At 39.8% G+C, this 21,333-nt stretch overlaps 1 protein-coding gene across 3 annotated transcripts in view; it reads right to left on the bottom strand.

Moving 5' to 3' along the window:
• LOC139138472 (TPR repeat-containing protein DDB_G0287407-like) overlaps nt 1–16,438 on the bottom strand; it is a 28,635-nt gene extending 12,197 nt beyond the window's left edge. For 2 of the 3 annotated variants that reach the window (XM_070706858.1, XM_070706860.1), the window contains exons 1-6: nt 16,205–16,438; nt 15,745–15,813; nt 14,210–14,316; nt 12,393–12,425; nt 11,411–11,544; nt 3,271–3,404 (exon numbers count right to left, since the gene is read on the bottom strand). In XM_070706858.1, coding sequence (XP_070562959.1) covers nt 3,271–3,404; nt 11,411–11,544; nt 12,393–12,425; nt 14,210–14,316; nt 15,745–15,813; nt 16,205–16,396 — 669 coding nt within the window. In that variant the 5' untranslated portion in view covers nt 16,397–16,438. The remainder of the gene's footprint in view (nt 1–3,270; nt 3,405–11,410; nt 11,545–12,392; nt 12,426–14,209; nt 14,317–15,744; nt 15,814–16,204) is intronic. The other variant, XM_070706861.1, reaches the window with a different exon arrangement.
• Between the last annotated feature and the right edge of the window lie 4,895 nt (nt 16,439–21,333).

Below are 21,333 nucleotides of genomic sequence, written 5' to 3'. Positions count from 1 at the left end.
TAACGCGGCGGCCAGAGCCGTTGTTTACATTCATCGATAGTACCACATGCGCACGGCTCCAATACACCATTGCCCCTACATCAGTCCTTTCTACAACTGCTCCTATACACCACCATATATGCCGTAGTGGGCAAAGGTCGAAGGGTAACTGAATCGTTTAACATGGCACACTATGACTGAGGTAATGACCTTCGGGAGCTACGTAAATGTATGAACTAAGTGAACTCTGCGTGATCGACCGACCCATTCATAAAATGTTGCGCCCTTAGTGGCGCACCAAAGGTAGAAATGAGGGCCATTCGAGATTTTTTTGCGCAAATTGCGCAATGGCGCGTCCTAGAATTAACTCTGGCCCATCAGCCAAGTCAGTAAAAAGCGAAAACCTAACTTCTATTCACCCACTTGGCATGGTATGTGATAGTGGGTTTTGCCTGAAAAAAATCATGCTACTTTACAGTATTTATGTTTTCAGAACCCTTAAAATGTTTAATTCTTTGTTAAATTGCAACATACAGAACATGCTATGCCTAATAAGTTTTAGCCAACTTGACCTGATGGTGACATATGAACTTGGCAGGCTGCGGGTTCAAGTATCTGAGCTTGACTGAATTTCCAAAAAGTTATGTCCAATTATACAGGAAAACCACCTTTTGAAAACACTTTGAACAGACATGTGGTATGCAAACAGAATGAGGTACAAAACTCATTGCATTTGAAGACGTTGGTGCACAACATGTATGTTGAAGTGTCATTAAATGAAATAACACACAACTTCCTCTCCGGTGCATTGCAGTACTGAGGACAGTACTGTAATTTATCAGAAAAGCTTAGCCATTCAGCATTTCATGACTTTGGTATTCCCCATGAGTTCATGGGCGTTCCACTTTTACATGAATGTGACTGAAGTCTCTCTGACTGGTTTGTCCCCTTTCACAGCTGACTGCACTGTGTTTGAAATATGTCTGCTGATAGACCAGTTGAGCTTTGACAGTGACTGTGTAGAATGCAGGTAGTGCGCTACTTGGTAAAAATAGTTTTGAGGAAGCTAACATTAATAAAGGAACAAACTTGTGATTTCCCAAGGGAACAAAAAATGTACCGCCTTTTATTATTGTTTTCCCTTCTATAAGGTTTTAGTTTCTCGATGAAGTACCGATACTTCCTTTTCCTTTGACAGGACGATATTATGTTGCTATTATTTCCACTTAGGATCTGGAGTTGGAAAAAAGCAACATAACTTGAATTCACCTTAACAATAACCACCTTTATGTCCAAATAAACTTAATCACCATAAAATGTACAGCAAAACTTGTATCTTGTAATACTATCGGATGCACAAACTTGGCTGGGTAATTCTAATTTTGTTAGGCATTTAGGAAAATCTGAGTTTCTAAATTGCTTTATCTGAAAGTTAGAGAGCAATAAACAGAAATGAAAACTCCATGATACTAATTACACTTCCCAATAATCCAGACACTGACACAGTCCAAATCCTATACATAACCTTACAACATGTTTGCCCTTTGGTGTAGATACTTCATTATCTATGCAGATTGACGTGCAGAAATTCTTGCATTTTCCATAATGAACTTCATATCCTCATCATTGTTGAACAGTTTTGGTAAAAATTCTGCATAACTGGTTGTTTAAGGTAGAATGCACCTTGATGACAGATATTTGGATTCTCCAGTTTTACGTTTTTCTGACTACTACTTGCGGGGGCTGATTTTAAAGGTCTTGGAGTTAAAAACATTTCCAAGTCTTAGTTTTTTGGAAAATCGAAAATTTTAGTTTTTTCCATAGAGTTAACACAGGGATGGCGGCAATTTTGAATTTCAAATATCGGTAAATGTCAGGTAATTTGTTTCTCTAGGACCAAACTTTGCATGGTGACCCTTGAATTTTATTCTTGATTTGGTGAGAGAATGGTTGAAATTTTCATTTAGGAAAGTTTGAGCAAAAGTTGAAGCCTTTCACTTTCGAGGTGCATACTATCTTAATTTGGGCTTTAAGATGATTCTGATTAAACGGTAGCTGATCAGTTTACCGATATACCAGACAGTTGGTACGTTCAGATTGACGACTTTGCGTCGGCCCAGGTCCCGACCAGGGCCGGGGCCGACGTAAAAAACCAATGTGGACACGCTGAGTCGGCCCTGGGCCGACTCAGTTTGGTCCCGGTTAGAAGGGGGTTCAGGGCCGACTCAGGGCCGACGCAAAATTTGGTCCGACGCAAATCGCCAGTGTGACACGTTACGTCGGCCCTGGTCCCAGTTGACCAGGCCTCCGGTATGGATCGAAGTTGAACTAGTCACCCTATTCGCACAAAACAAACGACGTTTGAAACTAAAGTTTACACCTATCGAAAGTTTTCAATCCAGTCTTTACATTATAATATCATCCATGTACGCTGAACTTCCCACCAACCTTTGTTCCGCAAACGAGACCATGTCATTCATTCCACAGTGCACGTAATAGACTAGAGAGGCATGTCAAAAATGCTGCGCACTGGTTATTTCTCACCGTGGTCTTATATATACCATATGCTCATCCAATAAATGGTGAAGATCTCTCCGATGATTAAAAGGTGAGTGGTAGTCATATTTGCCCTTCTTGTGCGTAAAAACACAGAAAATCATGAACAGTAGAAACAGCGTGCCATATTCAAATGCGCCATTTTGAACTTTGACAGGTCAGAGGTCACAAAGGAAGGTAAAGTTACGTCGGCCCTAATTCTGGTACCGGTAGGTGTGGACACGGACCAAATTTAATCCCAAAAGGACAATTATTTTGCGTCGGCCCAAATTTCAGTTGGGTTGCCAATGTGAACAAGATAATTAGCTGTAAATTTAATGAATTTCTTCCCTTGTTTTTGTAAGTAAACTACAGTTTATTGTTTTTCCCCAAAGCATGTTGAGCTTGTCAACCCAGCCTGTAGATGACTGTGTAAACTGTTTTGTTGTTGTTCAAAGCAAATTTTAGCTGATCTGGACAAAAAATTCAAATGTGAACAATAAACGTTCATTTTTCACATATACACGCTGTGGTCACAAGGTAAATAGTGAGTGTTCCAACATGTTTTGGGGAGTAAAACAAGAACTTGTGATTAGACATACAGAACAAAATCAGAGGAAAAACTAATCAAAAATTTCATCTACTGTCCCTTTAGCACTGATTAAAATTACTAGATCTTAAAAACTAATTTCATTATAACTTGATTGTAAGCTGCGAGATATCTGTAGAAAATCTTAGAGTCATGTAAATACTCACAGGGAATTTGTTTTTCAACATGTCTTTGAGCATCTTGAGCTTGTCAGCCGCTATTGGATTGGGATCAACAAAGACCGGATGATGTTCCTCTGGGACGCTGTCCAAGAACTTGGCATTGCGCATCATAAATAATGCTACATGAAATATAGAGAACACAAGAAAAAAGTATTACATGTTACACCTGGTAGAACACGGACCATCTCTCAACTTCAGGAAACACTCAGACTGATATATTTGTTGAGGATATTGGACTTCCGTTCACAGTCGTCCCTTACGCAACAAACAATAACACAGTAAGTTGAAAATCAGTCCAAACAAACCATGTACCAGTACAGGCCATGTCACTGAACAGGTATGTAAGCGGTCTGAAAACACCAAAGTGCGCCGGCAATCTGCGCCGGCGCATTTCAAACTGCGCCCCCATTTTGCGCCGGTATATTGCGCCGCCCAAACTGCGCCCTTACTCTGCGCCAAAACACTTCCTCCGAGTGTCACAACATCGAGTAGTCGCTCGCACTTGCGTAGCAGGACGCTTTAGCAGTGTAGACTGTAGATATTAATATCAGTGCCCTAAAAAATGCAGCTCGAAAAATGACGTGAATTTGCAACAAGTTACGCTTAATAGTAGTTGTTTTGAGACTACGCACATACGTACGTGGACACATGGAGGTAGTTAGCGGACAGTACCATAAGTTACTTCTCAAACAGGAGCTTGCAGTAAAGAAATTTTCTTTCAATAAGGTGTGAAAATATATCTTTCGCCAGTAAGATTTTTGACATGTTTTCAGAATGGAGTCTTGGAGGTACAAGACCATGGGACGATTACACTCACTTGGCGGTATCGTGAAAGGATATGGCTTCAGCAGCAGTCAAAATTTGTGAATTTTGCATCTCCATTAAAGGCCAGGGACTTGATACCCGGGATCAAGTTAATCCCGTTCACCTTTGACATTCACGGACGGGATCGAATGTTTATGTCTATGTAAATTACGGTCACGATTAGTGTGCACAGGAGGTTGTACACAGGCTAATGTGTTGACATGCAAACAACAGATTATACGACACGGAATATAACGGCAAAACCAGTATACAAGTACAGAGAAACAACGTTTCATGAAGCCCACAATGCTTTTAGCAATAATAGGTGTACTTCAACAGAAATGACAAAGGTACAGTCAATCTAGGACGCCGCTGCAACTGGCGTTATTACGTTCCGAATTCGGCTTACCCAGTGCTCTGGCTGCAACTGTACAATTATTGCAGCTAAACGATAGCGTAGATGTCGTGCCATTACCAAGATACTCTGCTTTTCCGATCGTTTTGTCTACAGAACTACTAAAAACTCTCTCAATTCGACAAGAAAAAATAATTACGGTTTGAAATCGGTGCATTAATTTATATTTATAAAAATAATAAAATGTGACATCACCGATCATAAGAAACGTGGTGTTGAAGAATATATATTTTTTGAACAGAAGACTACGGCGACCATTTTCTATAAGTATACATGTAATCTAACTTTAGCAAACTTGCGAGTCAAACATCCAAAGAGTAACGTCAATATTTTGGTTTTGTTTTCTACTCATGTTATAAAATAAGTCAAATTTCGGGAAAGTATCTGTACATTTTCGATATCTGTGCAGTGCAAATTGTAAACCGACCCTGCATTTATCCATCCTAAAGACCATGATCAGTTCGCGACTGCAGAACCCCCCCTCCCTCCCTCTCTCTCTCTCTCTCTCTCTCTCTCTCTCTCTCTCTCTCTCCAAAAGTTTGGCCATTTGATGTTTTATTTTGCCGACATTTATTTAACGGTTCACGATCACCGCTCAATGTTGATGTCGATTTTGATTTACGAAGTTTCTTCGTAACTAGAGACATGTCACGGCCTGGAGCTAGTTTTCACTTTAAAAACATTCTCTGTAAACATTTTTGCTACCGAATGGAGGTGACAGGTGACTTCGTGTGTAAAATATTGAATGGCAATATGAATTTCACCATTAAGAAAGTCTGTGACTTTCAAACTAGTCGCACAAACAACAATAACATGGCGGAGCAACGATACCGACATTTTTTTTTCCTCGACCTCTGATGAGAGCGACTCGCTGAAATTTTCCAACCTGGTATTGGTAAGTATTTGGCTTTGCCCCGTGTGCTGGGTTATGTACACGTAAACTAATTATACAAAAGTTGTATTCACTGTAAATCAATAAGCCTTTCGAACACGTAAGATATTCGGATATCTGAACCTCAACATCGGTTACGCAGCTCGAAAGTTATCCTCCGAAACAGGACAGGAACATTGGTCAAAGCCGGATTTCGTATGGTATATAGATATTATGGAAACACACGGCTCTTTGTTAGAAAGCATGCAATGCATGATGCTCCCTAGCTTGCTCCTTGGATTGTTGCCTTCCGTCTCGCCCCTACACACCGTCAATTGTCTAACAATCACAGGATTCAGTCACGTCTTCAAATTTTGATACATTAATTCTACCAATCATCAAGCACGGAACACATCAAAAAAGGGTGTTTGTAAATGTGGTAACTAGCCATAACGATCAGTAACGACCAGAAACGAGCAGTAACGAGCAATAACGACCTAGAACTAGACAGAACGAGCCAATAACGATCCGTAACGAGCCAAAAAAATTTGATCTGTCCCTTAATTAAACTAAAAGCGCAGTTCCCGCCAAGCTTAGAAATCACGCCCTCTATGACGTTTGGTATTGCCAAAAACTTCTGCAACAGTGCTCTTAGAGTAAGCAATAACGCGCTAGAAATAGAAAGTACGAGCCAATAACGAGCGATTAAGAGCAAAATAAAAATGATCTGTCCATAAAGTGAACTACAACCGCACTTCCCGCCTGTCCTTGAAATCCTGCCCTCTACGACATGCTTTGTACAATCTCGAAACCTCTGCGGCAGTGCTCAGTAAACACGTGGCGTACGAGTGAAGCCTGATAAACATTTTTCGAATAAAAAGAAAAATTCACATTCATTTATGTATTGTTGATATAAAAAAGACAGAATAAAAAAGACAGAAGAGTCAATTCCCAGAGAGCTTATAAACTTGAGCGCGCGTAGTATCCGTTTTGCATTCATGAAACCACATTTGCCTGAACTCTGACCCTTGCCGGCAATCATGGTAAGGGACTGGAGAAAGATTATGAGGGGAGGGCCCCATTTTAAAAATTAAATCCAGAGTCTGTTGGGCAAACCATTGATAAATTCCCCAACAAAACAAGCGATATCCCTACATTTGTATATGTTTGATAATGTACTTTATATAGAATTTGGAGGTAAGAAGTGCATGTGTGTGCACGCAAGTGAGTTAAGGCAGGGGTCCAGCAGGGGTCCAGACTGAATTTCGAGCTGAATTTTATTTCTCAAAAACTACTGGTCATATTTTGATGAAATTTGGTACACATACGTAGTTTTGATAGCTCTTTCAGTTTATGTCACTTAAATTTGCATAAAAGGTGTCACGTGATTTTTATATTGACATTTTCGCGCCAAAATCGCGTATATTATTTATCGGCATATTCCAACTTGTAAACCACATTTAAACTATGTTTTTTGGGCGTATGATAATAGAATGGGTTCAGGACAATCGATCAACATCCTTTACAAAGAGAAATTGCTGAGTTAATCGCCTCAAATTTGCGCCAAATACGTACGATTTGTAGGAAAAGTCAATTCTTGGTTGAGTTTCGGTGATTTTTTAAAGAAACGCTACCAAATCATACATGTTTAAGGTATTGTTGTAAAGATATTTTAAGCCTTAGTTTGGGGATAGCAAAAGTTCAGGAAAAAATTGCGATCTACAAGTTGGAATTTTCGAAAGAAATCTGGTCGCTTTGTGCGCGATCGGCCATCTCGCAAGCAATCCAAAAGGTCATGACCCCGTCGCCTGTTACTGAAACATTTGTAATTTTAAGCTGAAAGTGGCTGCACACATCATCCCTCTTGTCTTGCTTGTGCTTTTATGTGTTTCTGTCTGTATCCGGTAAGGTTGTTAGTGAGAAAATTAACAAATTGGTTGTTATAGTCAAGGTGAGACGTGGAAGTTTGTCTCAGACCATCGTGACCTTTTGACCCCCACGTTTCCTACAAGTTCGTTCCTTAGTGGCTTATATAAACATGGAGGTACCAAATGTATCTCCATGACATAAGCACATCTCTTCCTTAATTTTATATTGTATCTATGTTGTTGATCTCTGCATTCTTCTTGCAGGGAAGCAAGAATACTGATGTTTGGATCGTTTTGTGTCCGACTCTGTTCATTAACCCTTTTCACCCGTTCCTCATGCCGTGGACTTTGGCCTCAGGATGGCTGATGTATGGATTTCGTTTGTACGCGATGATCGGCCTATCTATGTGTTCGAAGTTCCACACAGTGCTTATGGGCTATCTTTTGTTGTGAACACTAGTGTGTCCTTTGTCACTTCGTTGGCTCGATGATGTTCAAGTTAGGAACTTTGTGATATGATTTTAGAGATTTTCTGTTGTTATCTCATGTGTGGGCAATGTTGTTTTATTAATATTCATGAGCCCTAATGCATATTCATGATAACGTTTGACGCCCATGCCTTAACCCACTTGCGCATGAAATATGATTTTTCTCTAATTTTACACTACTATATGGCAATCTATGAGAAAAGCATGGACTCTTTTTGCGATACAATACTGACTATGTCTTTGCATTTGTAAATGTTTGTCAATTACAATGTGGTGTTTGGAAGTGAATATGTGGGATTTAAAATTGATATGTGAATTTCGGGCCAAAACTACAACCTCACTTCACATGGTAATCCAGGGATAAACTATAAACATTTTTCCCTTACAAAACCACAGGGAAAAGAAATCAGTCCCTTGGGGTGGGAAGGGAGGGTTTTGTGCAACTGTTTACTTTATTTGATTTTATTTTGATTATTTTCAAAGGATAAAGCTATTCTTTAAAAGTTTCATGGTATGGTTTTTTGAGCACGTAAATTGATGTACGTTACTATTTTCATGGAAACACGTTTGAAGTTCACAATTCACTATTTTGTCCTCAGCGTCAGGTTGAAAAACATCAGCCCTCCCGTCTTATAATTTCTTTTCTGTCCCTTAGCATGAGTAATCCATTGGGAAAAGATCATATTTGGGGGCTCTTTATTGCCCCGTATTGGCTCGTTCTATCTTGTTCTGGCCCCTTATTGCTCGTTATTGCTCATTACTGCTTGTTTCTGGTCGTTATTGACCGTAATTGCTACGCTGCAGCTCGTTACTGGTAACGGGCCGCACCATGTCCAAACATGCCGTAGAGGGCGGGATTTCCAGGATTGGCGGGAACTGCGCTTGTAGATTAATGTATGGACAGATCATATTTTTTTGGCTCGTTATGGCTCGTTATTGGCTCGTTCTGTCTAGTTCTAGGTCGTTATTGCTCGTTACTGCTCGTTTCTGGTCGTTACTAGTCGTTATGGCTAGTTACAACATTTACAGACACCCCACCAAAAAACAATGGTCGCGGCTACGGGTTCATGGACTTCACGGGGAGAAACACCACGGATTTGTCGCAGAATTGTTATGACTAGCTTTATCTGTTTATGGAGAATATGGGCGATCAGCGTATGGTCGCACATCGAACCGACGCCAAGATAAAAATATGATGTCCGAAAAGTTTAGTTTTGTTTTATTCAACTGAGTCATCGCCTTTGTTATCGCCTAAACATCCTCGGGTTTTGTTTTGTTTTCGGGCAGACTGCAACATGAATATCTTCCCAATGCATAGAGTACGGCCGTTCATGCAATCATAGACCCAAGTTTTTGTACGTTGGTAATAGAAACTAATGACAATATAGGTGAAGATGTTACATCTATCAAATTAGGACAGAGTATTGAAGATTAAATTACTTTTATCGATCAACAAAGAAGAGAAAGAATGAGTCAGTAAATATCGAATCATAGACGGGAGAATCGAGGGTTTATGATCAATTGGGAACGAACATATTGCGATTAATTGACTAACACAACCAGAAAGGAAATTTTATTCAACTTTGAAAAAAGTCACCGCCTTTCGTTGGCATAGGATTCCATGGCAATGGACCAACACATGATGTCGTTTAGGTCCTCAAAAATCTTCTAAAACGGCACGACGATAATAACTAAAATGAATGAACAATTAAAAGCCCGTATTTAAATGACACGATATCAGTTGTCGTTTCAAATCAAACGGGAAATGCCATATTCTCGGTGCTCCGATTGATCCATCCATTGAGGTAAATTTCACTTCCATGATCCGCCCATGGATGTAAAAAAATAGATGATCCGCCTCAGTAAATATCTGAAGTTTCTACAGGAAATCTCTCGTCCGTTCACGGATCTTTTTTCGTCTTTCATTTTAGTTTCAAGTTGTTTATAGGGTAAGGAAGCTAGAAATCCATCAAAACATCGCTCCAGGGTCTATGATCAAAAGTATGAGCGCGTTTTGTCATCAGCTGTCAGCAGGTCGTTTTCCAAACCGCGACAGGGACTCGGAAACCCGCCATAGTGTCACAGGACTCTAGACCTAGATTGTATGTAATTGTGTGCTATCGTTTGGTCAGTTTCAAGGTTAATTGACTCTGAATAACCTAATCACGGTCGTGACTCCCGTTTTTGACATAACTATATAAATACCCATCGGGATTTAGTGAATAAAGTTCTTTGTAGTCAGATATAATATTCTATTCTCCATTATGTAAAGATGAATGTCTCATTCATATTTTTATTTAGACGAATATATTCTTGGTGTTTGAAAATAAGTGTGTTGCAATAATTTCCATCGGGGACTTCAATGATGAATTCACTCAGCGGTTCGCTCATGATACACAGCACTGTACTTCCATGGAGATCGTATCGCTGTTTTAGCAATGACTTTGATCGTAAGTTTTCATTCGACCAAAGTGATGAAATAAATGCTATGTACAGACCGAGTTCACTTCACATACTCACTATCGCTCACACTTTCAAAGTGAGCACGTACACTTCAAGCCTTAACATTCGCTCTCCTAACTTTAGCCATGCACTTGTCGATTTCCGGTACCCTTACATACCTTACGTCAGGATGTCAGTCGTAAGGACGGTTGCATTTGCTGTTTGCACGTTAAATGAGAGTCTCAGACCAGGTCTCAAATTCACTCGCAAATGTAGGCCTACATCACAATGCGAAATGGGAGTCTCAAGTTCAGTCGCAAACATGATCGCACTTTGACTCTTCTATGAACTGAGAGTCTCAGAATCAGTCGCATTCCTTATCATTTGGGGTCATATTATTGGACGATTCAAAGGTCGCAGAATTAGAGCAAGAATTACGGTCCACGAGGTTCTGATCAAAGGAGGGAATGAGTATGGAGTGTCCGGTTTACGGCTGCACCGCCTATTCAGACACTGAGACAGCTAGGACACTCTCGCCATACACTGAATATAGAGTTACCCTACGAAACGTATAATGGCAGAGATATTTGGCCATCGCAATAGTTTGAGAGTAAAATTTAGCGTCTTTTTTAACTGTGAAAGTATTTACCGACAAGGTTCGGTAGAAACTACAAACAGATTCAAAGGTCGATTTACGATGCAAATGACACTCGACTGGCAGAGTTACCTTCCCTCTCGGGTGATGTTATTACATACTTCACATACGTGTCGGAAAAATTACTCCCATCCTCTGCATTTTAGTGACACATTTCACCATATTCCCCACGAAAACATGAATATTTCCTTGAAATCGCCTGACTAAACCAAATAGACTATTAGTACCGTGCTTGACATTGAAACTTCGCAATGGCGCAGAGTAAGGGCGCAGTTTGGGCGGCGCAATATACCGGCGCAAATGGGGGCGCAGTTTGAAATGCGCCGGCGCAGTTTGCAGGCGCACTTTGGTGATTTCAGACCGCTTACATAGCTCCACTGAACCGTGGCACATGTCTGTGTCAGCAGAGGTGGGCACAGGGCTGTATACAGTGACATAAAGACATCATAAATAATTCCATGCATCACTATGACATATGATTTTGGCTTAGAGGATGGACTGATGTCTATCAGACCAGATTTGAGGATTTTCAATGTAAAGATCAGCTTACATTTCAAAGATGACAACCTGGATTTTACTCACAGTTTGGATTGTCAACTCTGTATGCTCCGTGTATGACTTCCATTTCAGTCACTGACAATCCCATCACCCATCGGTATTCCTCGATGACGCTCTGTGGTACTTCGTTACGATTTGGAATCCAACCACATCTCTCACTGGAACACAACATGCAAAAGTTATTATGTGCATCCTATCAAGCACTGCAAATCGTGATCCCCTAAAGGTATACATAATTATATACATCCTCCACTCATTTTATGACATTCCAAAAAAGGGGTGTGTGAAAGGTAGCAATATTAATAGTTTTTTACGTCAATACCAAAGATACTTTTTTTCTACAGGTATTTTCATCATGGATAAGGATAGAAATACAAGAATCATTCATAGAAATCTTTGAGTTTGACTCTCTGAGAGATGTAATTTTTCCCACCAAAATTTTGCACCAAAATTTTATCAATTTCTATGAATTTTTCTGCAATTGTTTTGATAATTTTGGACCAAATGAACATCACATTTCATTAGTTACAGTTTTTAATCAAAATTTTGGCGAAAATCTGAAAAAAATTGACTGGGCTACATTTTCTAAAGGCAAAAAAAAATGACTTTAGTGCTCAAAGGGTTAAAGTATTTCAGGCATAATAGAGCCAACAGTACAGTAAATCATGAAACAACGGTTGAGGAGTACAATAGTGTGTTGCATTGTCACTTAAAAAGAGAAAGGGACTTTTAAAGCTTTGTTTGAAATCATCAGTATATACAATATACATGTATTTCCTGGTATTCTTTTTTTAAGATCAACATTTTGTTGAGTTCGAAGAAATTAACATAGATATGAAACACCTTCACATTACAAGATTTTAACAAACATTTATGATTAAAATACAATAATCATAGGTAGGCAGTTAACACAGATGTGAACAACTTCAAAGTTTTGAAATTATAAAACCTTTGCAAAAGGGATCACTGGGTGATGAAATTAGCATGCATCAAATAATAAACTTACCACACAAACCTTAGAAGGGTGTGTGTTTCAGGACTGGAATTCAGCAAACACAGAGAGAGAAGAGGTGTACACAGAGAGACAGGGTGACGATTGCACAGAAAAGAAAGAAAATATTAAACTAATGAAGATAGATAATCAAAGAGTAATGAATATTATTCAATGTAAAAGGTGTGAAATATAGTAATTAAATTACATTGCTTGAGTTAAATGTACATGAAAGAAATCTTGGAAGATTGGAGAATTTCATGAAAGTGATCTTAGGGGTGTAAGTATTTTAACTTTTAAATCATTGTCCCAACTAACTTGTCAGACATACTTGGCTAAATAAACATAATCAATACCAATAGATAAACAAACATGTCCCTACATGTAGTAATTACTGCAATGTTGGTACTTTGTACAAAGGCATATGAAATTAACGTTTCAAGACAATCTGCAAAAATGGTGACTCAAAGCTAAATTATACATTTCAAGAAAAGGCTTACTTACACAAGTACAGAGTGGGGACTGATGAAATCTATTTTCTTGGGCAAAAAGTAAATTGTGCTGTTCCGATAACATGGTTTTCAAAAATTGGGTAGGTAGGCTGGCAGGGATTTTTTTTTCAAAAATATTTTTATTTTTAAATATGTACTTTTCAGGGATTCAGGGCGGTCAAACACTGGCCACAACATTTCCAGAAAAAACGTATCATATACCGGTATATAAAAGGAATAAAAACCTAAAAGACGTCCTTGTTCTAGCAAAAATCAAATGCCAGGTAATGAACACGTGATTTTAGAGTTTTTTCTTTCTTTTGTTTTACTTCTGCGTTTACGTAGCTCTAAAAAGTTTAGGGTCAGCAGGCTACAAATAGAGTAGGTCAGGTTATCAGAACAGCACAATTTTTTTTCCTTTGGCCTTATCCGTTCTCTACATGAATTTCAAAGTAAATGTCCTGATTTCAAAGGTACTCTTAATGACAACCTATGGTGCGGTACGTGCCTTTCTAATTCATTTATTTCAGATGAAAAAATTCTGCTATACTGATTTATTTTGAGTACATTCTGCGTAAAGAATTTGGCAAAACAGTTGTACCAAGACGGCACTGTCTTGTCCATCCAACACAGTCTCTGTAAATTTACAAAAAAGGGCTGAAAAGCTTGGAAAGAAATTATTTTGAAACAGGGGAGAGGTGGCAATGTTAGGTAAAGGCTTGACAAGAAATGGATTTTTTATTTGAGAGTTACACTTATATGATAAAGATTACTGAAAGAGAATGGACGAAATAACTTTACAAGACGCATTACAGAACCATACTGAATTCAGCACAATGTTGAATTCATTAAATTCCATAAGGAAGGTTGTTGAGGTACAGAGAAAAAGACAAATGTTATTGAAATCATTTTACAGTCAGACTTTAGTGTGTCTTCAAATTAATATTAGAATTTCTTTTAACAAGAATACCAACTTTCTCAATATCAAGTTTTTGGTATAATTCTACTGTTTTTTGGTTGTTACATTGAATGTTTTAAAGAGGGAAATGCGGTGATTAATTCTATTATTTTAACCTGTTCACCCCAATTCCCTGTAAACAGGTCCACATCACCATTGATAACAATGGTTTTGGGCCAAACCATGATGGTGATAGGGTTGATGTAATTTCCTGAAACTGAAGATTTTATTTTGTAGTTTTTGCAGAACAGTGGCATTGAAACTATGTATTCTCATATTTCTTAGTGAAAAACACACACAGCAACAGATGAAATTGAAGATACCTGGGTAATTAAAACACCAATGTTTCTGAGATGGAATGTTTAATAATTTTCAAATGTTACCTTGTCAAATTCAGAAAGAAAGGCATGATATTGTCTGAATAGCATCTGTCGATTTCACCGAGACATGTCCGCAGTGTTTCTTCTGTGGTTGTGTCCTTTGGCACACCCTGTTTATAGGAGAGACATCAGTCAGGACGAATAGAGATAAGACAACACGACCAATATTTAAAGAGGCACTCCCACTTGGTAACATTTTTAAAACACATTTTTTTAATGCCAACGACGATATTTGACGTGGCCACTGCGCGCGGTTCGCGAGATATCGATAAAAACGTGTCATTTCCCGAGCGTATTTTTCACATCCCGAAGTTTTACGATAGTTTCTGATTTTGACCCGAAATCCCCCGAAGGTTTATTGTTGTGCTGACTGATGATATTCTAGGGAGTCTACAATAAGTTCTAACGACGCAGTTAATTTACTTCCCACTGCAAAGCCTATACAGCATTATGCCTTTACCTCAGGTACGTTTTTTAAAACTTCTCCTTAGTTTTCGTCGTTTTCATTATTCTCAATCGGTTGTATTATATTTTTAACCAATATCACATAAACATCAGTTTTTACGTGTCAAATATTAGCTGCCTCCGATGACTACATTTTGTCGTCTGCTACACAGTACGCCGCGCGCATGGTATGCATCTATACATACCAAGCGGCGGCACGTAAATGTGCTAGTCACCTATGCGAATTCTGGTGGAATCAGCAAAAATTGTTTTTCGTTTTTACGACATCAAGTCAGTAAGACTCAGCTTTCTCCCACGGGGCATGACCGATCACAGACGCAAGTGGTACTGTGGCGTACAGCAGCGTAAGCGTAGACTCGTACTCCATACATGTAGCTTAGTTGACAATGGCCCAAGTGCCGAACCTTCAATGTTCGGAAGCTGAATTTAGGTGGGCCACCGGAATTCAAACTTTTACTTTTTTGAAGACATGTTTTTATCGATATCTCGCGATCCGCGCGCAGTCGCCACGTCAAATATCGACCCTTGGCATTAAAAAAATGTGCTTTAAAAATGTTACCAAGTGGGAGTGCCACTTTAAGAAATGCAAGCAGCTTTGTGAAATTCATTGCAAATTACCATCTTTGATAACAAAATATTTAGTAGAGTTTGCACCAGTACATGAAGTACTTGCTATGATGTTGCGACATGAACAAAATGTTGAAGTCTCACCCCACTTTTCATCTGAACCTCGATAAGATTTCTTTAAACTTTGTAGATAAACTTTATCAGAGAAACTGATTTAATTTGATGGTAGAAAGATGTAAAAGGATAATCATCATATAAAGAAATTGTTTTATTTTTCAATTATGTGGATTTCATATGTTTCTGAGATACAATGCAGCAAATTCTGTCTCTCTGTCTGAAAAGTGGGAACCCACAACTAAACCAGAACATTTACATGTAAGCTACGATGGATGTACGGAACTTTGCGCCATCAGACGTACACGTAATTACGTGTAACTAAACCTCTCTAATGTCCAGGGTAAGAAACTTCTGATGGGGAGGGTGATGGTCACGTGGATATAACTTACCCATCTGAGATCACAGTCCACAAGATATAGTCTTCTCTTTTCACACCATACTCTTAAATCTGGAAACACCTGTATGAAATCCATGCATTACAATAAGATTACTGTAACTTCATTTCAAAGTTGTAACGTTTGTATGAATGAAAATCAAGAGATGAGACATTGCCATGGTGTGCACACTATTTCAATTACAAGTACAGGTTATATCAGCAGGACAAACAAACGCAGAAGAAAACAGGGCACCTTTTCTGTCATTCAATGGAAAAGTTTTCGGAAGAAATGTCACACAGTAAATCAGTGAAAGTAACACAGAATTTCTTGATCAATCTCTGATTTGAACACAAATTTTGTTGGGACAACAATCACAAAACTGATAGCTGAGAAGATTCTGTAAGCCATTCCTACTTGCTACAATTAATAGTGTGATGTATGATCGATCCAACACGGAATGACATTTTGTTACCTCTTTAACCAGAGTCTCTCTCTCAGCATGGAAGTCACGGAATGTCGACGACACAAATATCCGAACAGTCTTCCATCCCGACCTCCGGACCACTAGTTTTCCCTTGTGAGGTCTACTCTGGACCGTCTTTTTGACCTCGTCCCATGTTTGCAAAACTTCTGCCTGGTAACTGTGAGAAGAGCCACACCCCATTCTTGATGCTTTTCACTTTTTTTAGTTTCTCCTGAGAAAAGTAAAATGAAAACAAAGTATTATTTCAAGTTCACTGTGAATTTATACTTTTGCTGTACAAGTGTGACAACAAAGTTTGACACATGATTATATGCCAAGAACAGAAAATTCAGGGAAACATCAAGAACACTTACAAGATTTCTAACAATCCTTACCACGGTCACTTCCCAATAATTAAGGAAGTGCCAGTATCCAGATCTTTGTGTCTTAAAAGTGAATTTAATACCTGTATTAGCTGATATGACCAGCATTTCCAATAAAACCTGTGAAAAATTTGTCACAGTGAAATAGAAATACCGAGAAGAATGCAACGATAACAGAACGCGGGTCACCGTAAGCCCCACTACAGGAGGTTCTCTATCAGTCTTAATACAACAAGGAACTGTGTCGAATCTTGTGTTTATGATTTCTGTGCCTTTGCTGTTGATTTCAATGTCAAGTCAATAGGCAGGACTCACTCCAGGCTATAATTTTCAGAACAAGAATGTTTCATTCAATTGTGACAACAATTTGCCTTTTTGTTTCATTATTACCAAGCAGTCAAAGTGACAACAGAGGGACACAAAGACATCTACAGTCAATACGGCCTGACAGTAGATTTTGTGAGTTTAGGTCATCTTGGAAAAGGACCTTACCTTGGGAGCTTATAGTCTTGCATGCCAGACCTCAAAACTGCATCTGCACCTGATCTGCACCACAAGCGGCAAAGCCTTGAGCTCTGAGCAACGGCTCTGAGCACGGCCAACCACAGGCACTACCGACGCTCACGGCTCAAATCAAGTACATACACTTACTCACTGCAGGTTTGAGGTCTGGCACGTGAGACTACTTGGGAGCTTGCTGGGTTGAGTTATAAGGCGGAGCCTCCCTTTAAAAGGGCACCAACCTATGGCGGCGTTCACTGTGTAAGTGGACACCAAACAGGCAACATGAGGGCACACGCTCCAGAAAATGCCACTTTTTAGTTTTTTCCGACCGCAAAAACGCTGACAGACTGCCAAGCGGTCAGCATGAAGCTGCTGCCGATCGAACTCTGTGGTTATATTCAAATTCTAACGTGACTGGAAGACGTTTTTTAAGGAAATTCGAGTGTGGTGCTGGGGAATAAATGACCGTTTGCAATTTGAACCGACCGTCAATCAAACGGTTATATAAGCTCTATTTGCAGGATTAGCAAAAGGTGACAAAAGATTGAAATCAGTTTGTGTAATTAATGTAATAGAAATCAAACATCGTACTGGCCATGTGTTTGACTGGGAGGAGAACTCCACTAATGCGAAAACCTGGGATTGAAAAGTGCGGCTTTAAGTAAATAAGTATCAGGTCGGTCAAACCATTTGGTGTGGTGGGTTGGATTGAAATTTGACAAGTAAAATTTGTTTTCGTGTCGGCACTTGGAGACCAACTCGGAACGCTTGTTTAAAAGGCTGGACTTATCTAATATCTGCATTGATTATGAATAGCTTCTCTGTAAGACAAAGGTTGCATTTCTTTGACACATTTGAGTAACTACTTGCTTTTGATAGGATTGACCATGATATATTAAATGGTTTGTCCTGAGATGTCAAGTGACAGACATATTTTGATAATTCTGTGCTGTTGGCGTATGCCTTACTTCGGAAAGATTGGACATGATTTGCACAGCTTTTTTTTAAATGTGTTAATTGTCAGTTAGACCGATGCAATGTTTCGCCTCATTGGCATCGCTTGTAACAGTAGCTTTATAGATTATAGATTTAGACTGGCAAGCCCCCTGGAGTGGGCAATTGGTCTTGATGCGGCATTTACATATACGTCAGTGAGTTTTTTATCATTGCGCTGGGTGACCCGTTTGCTGTGTGATTTTATAATACTGTCCATGTTCTGCATGCAGCTGTAGCTTAATTTGACTGTATTTGAGAACTTTATGTAATTTGCAATCCTTTGGGAAATGTTTCTCAAGGAGACGGAAGAATTCCTTTCTGACGTTGGTTTTAACACTTTCTTACAGTAGGGTGGTTGAACCATGTAATTCTACGCTGTCTGCTTCTTGTTTTTTTTGCCTGCTTGTCAACATGTGTGTAATTTAACTGGTCATCTACCCACTGGCCTTAAGTGCCTCACTGTAAATATCACTGCATGCCTTGTTGAACAGACTCTCATCGCTGGATATGGAGGAGATGCGCTTTCCAACTGTATCGGGGATGTGTTTAATTATGGAGGGAGGGTGGTTGGATTTCTTATTGACATATATCGTGTTGTCGTTAGGTTTTCTGTATGGGTAATATCACAGGCGTACGGAATGTTTCCTAGATCGTCGTCGGATGGGAAGTGACTGACACTGCACTGTGAGCCGAAGGCCGAACCTCGGTACTGTATAACATTACAAGGTATGTCACGGAAAAATCGACCGGTGGCCCAAAACAAACGAAATAAAGCATCTACCTCAAAAAAATTACATCGACCGGTCGGAAATACCTTCAAACTTTCAAATCTTTACTCTGGTTACAGAATTCTTTCAAATCTGCCAGTTATGGGCGCGAATTGACTGTCCGGCGAATACTCGCACTTGCATTGCCACTCCGCCATTCTGAATAGCTGTTTTACTCCCAAAAGCCTTTGCAAGTGGACGAGTGACCCCGTGACCCCACAACCGCTAAATTCAACCGTTAACCGTTAGGTAAATTTCATACTGTCAGTGAATACAACTTCAGCTATCTGGCAACAAGGCAATCAACGCAAACCATTGCCTCGGCAGCGTGATGTTCAAATCCCGCCATCTGACATTTGTAAACAAACTCTTTACGGGGTCACTCGTCCACTTGCAAAGGCTTTTGGGAGTAAAACAGCTATTCAAAATGGCGGAGTGGCAATGCAAGTGCGAGTATTCGCCGGACAGTCAATTATCGCCCATAACTGGCAGATTTGAAAGAATTCTGTAACCAGAGTAAAGATTTGAAAGTTTGAAGGTATTTCCGACCGGTCGATGTAATTTTTTTGAGGTAGATGCTTTATTTCGTTTGTTTTGGGCCACCGGTCGATTTTTCCGTGACATACCTTGTAATGTTATACAGTACCGAGGTTCGGCCTTCGGCCTCACAGTACAGTGTCAGTCACTTCCCATCCGACGACGATCTAGGAAACATTCCGTACGCCTGTGGTTCCGACCCGGCTGCTTGCCAATACCACAATACAGAAATAGACTAGAGCGCCCTCACAGGTCATCATACTCATAGTAAAACACTGGACACTACATCGATGTATGGTATATGCAGGGCTTATTACCATTTCATAAATTCAGTTTCAATAAATGTACAGTACATGTACCATCTTGACAAAGCCCTTCTGATGCTGAAGAGCACATTCTATAAAGCTTTGCACTGGACTCTCTGCATACTTAGGGATTAGTCAGTTTCTTCAGCCTAGGGGGCGCGGTGGATTCGGGGGGGGGGGGGGGGGTCACCCTGTTTTTGACTTTGGTGATATGGGGGTCACCATGTTTTTGAAATGCCCAATAGGGGGTTCAGTGTGTTTTTGAATTTCAACACGGGCACATACTTGCCTAAAATGCATCATGCCAGCCACAAATTTCATCATTCAGTTGCATTTTTCGGTGCACCCTTTGGGTGCATAACTTTAATAACATGATACATTTTTCAAGGAAATCACTCCTATTTGATGAGTGTGTACCATGGATGAAACGTGATTGCACAAATTTGTATGATGTGACAATGGGAAGTTATGATGGAGCTGAGGTATGTGAACTAGTTGGGCTTTATATTCTCAACATACTTGCTTCATCCTTCGATAAAAACAATATTGGTCTATATAGAGATGACGGCTTGGGTGTAATAAAGAACGGCACTGGCAGGAAAGCAGATAGAATGAAAAAGGACTTATCAAAGATGTTCAATGACCTGGGCCTGAAAGTAACCATCGATGTAAACAGAAGTATCGTGAACTTCCTTGACATAACTCTAAACTTGAGCAACGGCCAATATTACCCACAGGCGTACGGAATGTTTCCTAGATCGTCGTCGGATGGGAAGTGACTGACACTGCACTGTGAGGCCGAAGGCCGAACCTCGTACTGTATAACATTACAAGGTATGTCACGGAAAAATCGACCGGTGGCCCAAAACAAACGAAATAAAGCATCTACCTCAAAAAAATTACATCGACCGGTCGGAAATACCTTCAAACTTTCAAATCTTTACTCTGGTTACAGAATTCTTTCAAATCTGCCAGTTATGGGCGATAATTGACTGTCGGCGAATACTCGCACTTGCATTGCCACTCCGCCATTTTGAATAGCTGTTTTACTCCCAAAAGCCTTTGCAAGTGGACGAGTGACCCGTGAAGAGTTTGTTTACAAATGTCAGATGGCGGGATTTGAACATCACGCTGCCGAGGCAATGGTTTGCGTTGATTGCCTTGTTGCCAGATAGCTGAAGTTGTATTCACTGACAGTATGAAATTTACCTAACGGTTAACGGTTGAATTTAGCGGTTGTGGGGTCACGGGGTCACTCGTCCACTTGCAAAGGCTTTTGGGAGTAAAACAGCTATTCAAAATGGCGGAGTGGCAATGCAAGTGCGAGTATTCGCCGGACAGTCAATTATCGCCCATAACTGGCAGATTTGAAAGAATTCTGTAACCAGAGTAAAGATTTGAAAGTTTGAAGGTATTTCCGACCGGTCGATGTAATTTTTTTGAGGTAGATGCTTTTATTCGTTTGTTTTGGGCCACCGGTCGATTTTTCCGTGACATACCTTGTAATGTTATACAGTACCGAGGTTCGGCCTTCGGCCTCACGGTGCAGTGTCAGTCACTTCCCATCCGACGACGATCTAGGAAACATTCCGTACGCCTGTGGTCGGAAGGCATACCGAATAAAGGCAGTTCAGTCTGTATATTTC

This window comes from Ptychodera flava, chromosome 8, assembly GCF_041260155.1.
Source record: "Ptychodera flava strain L36383 chromosome 8, AS_Pfla_20210202, whole genome shotgun sequence".
Classification (NCBI taxonomy): domain Eukaryota; kingdom Metazoa; phylum Hemichordata; class Enteropneusta; family Ptychoderidae; genus Ptychodera; species Ptychodera flava.
Note: the sequence above shows the minus strand (reverse complement) of the source record. Positions and strands in the feature narration are given on the sequence as shown.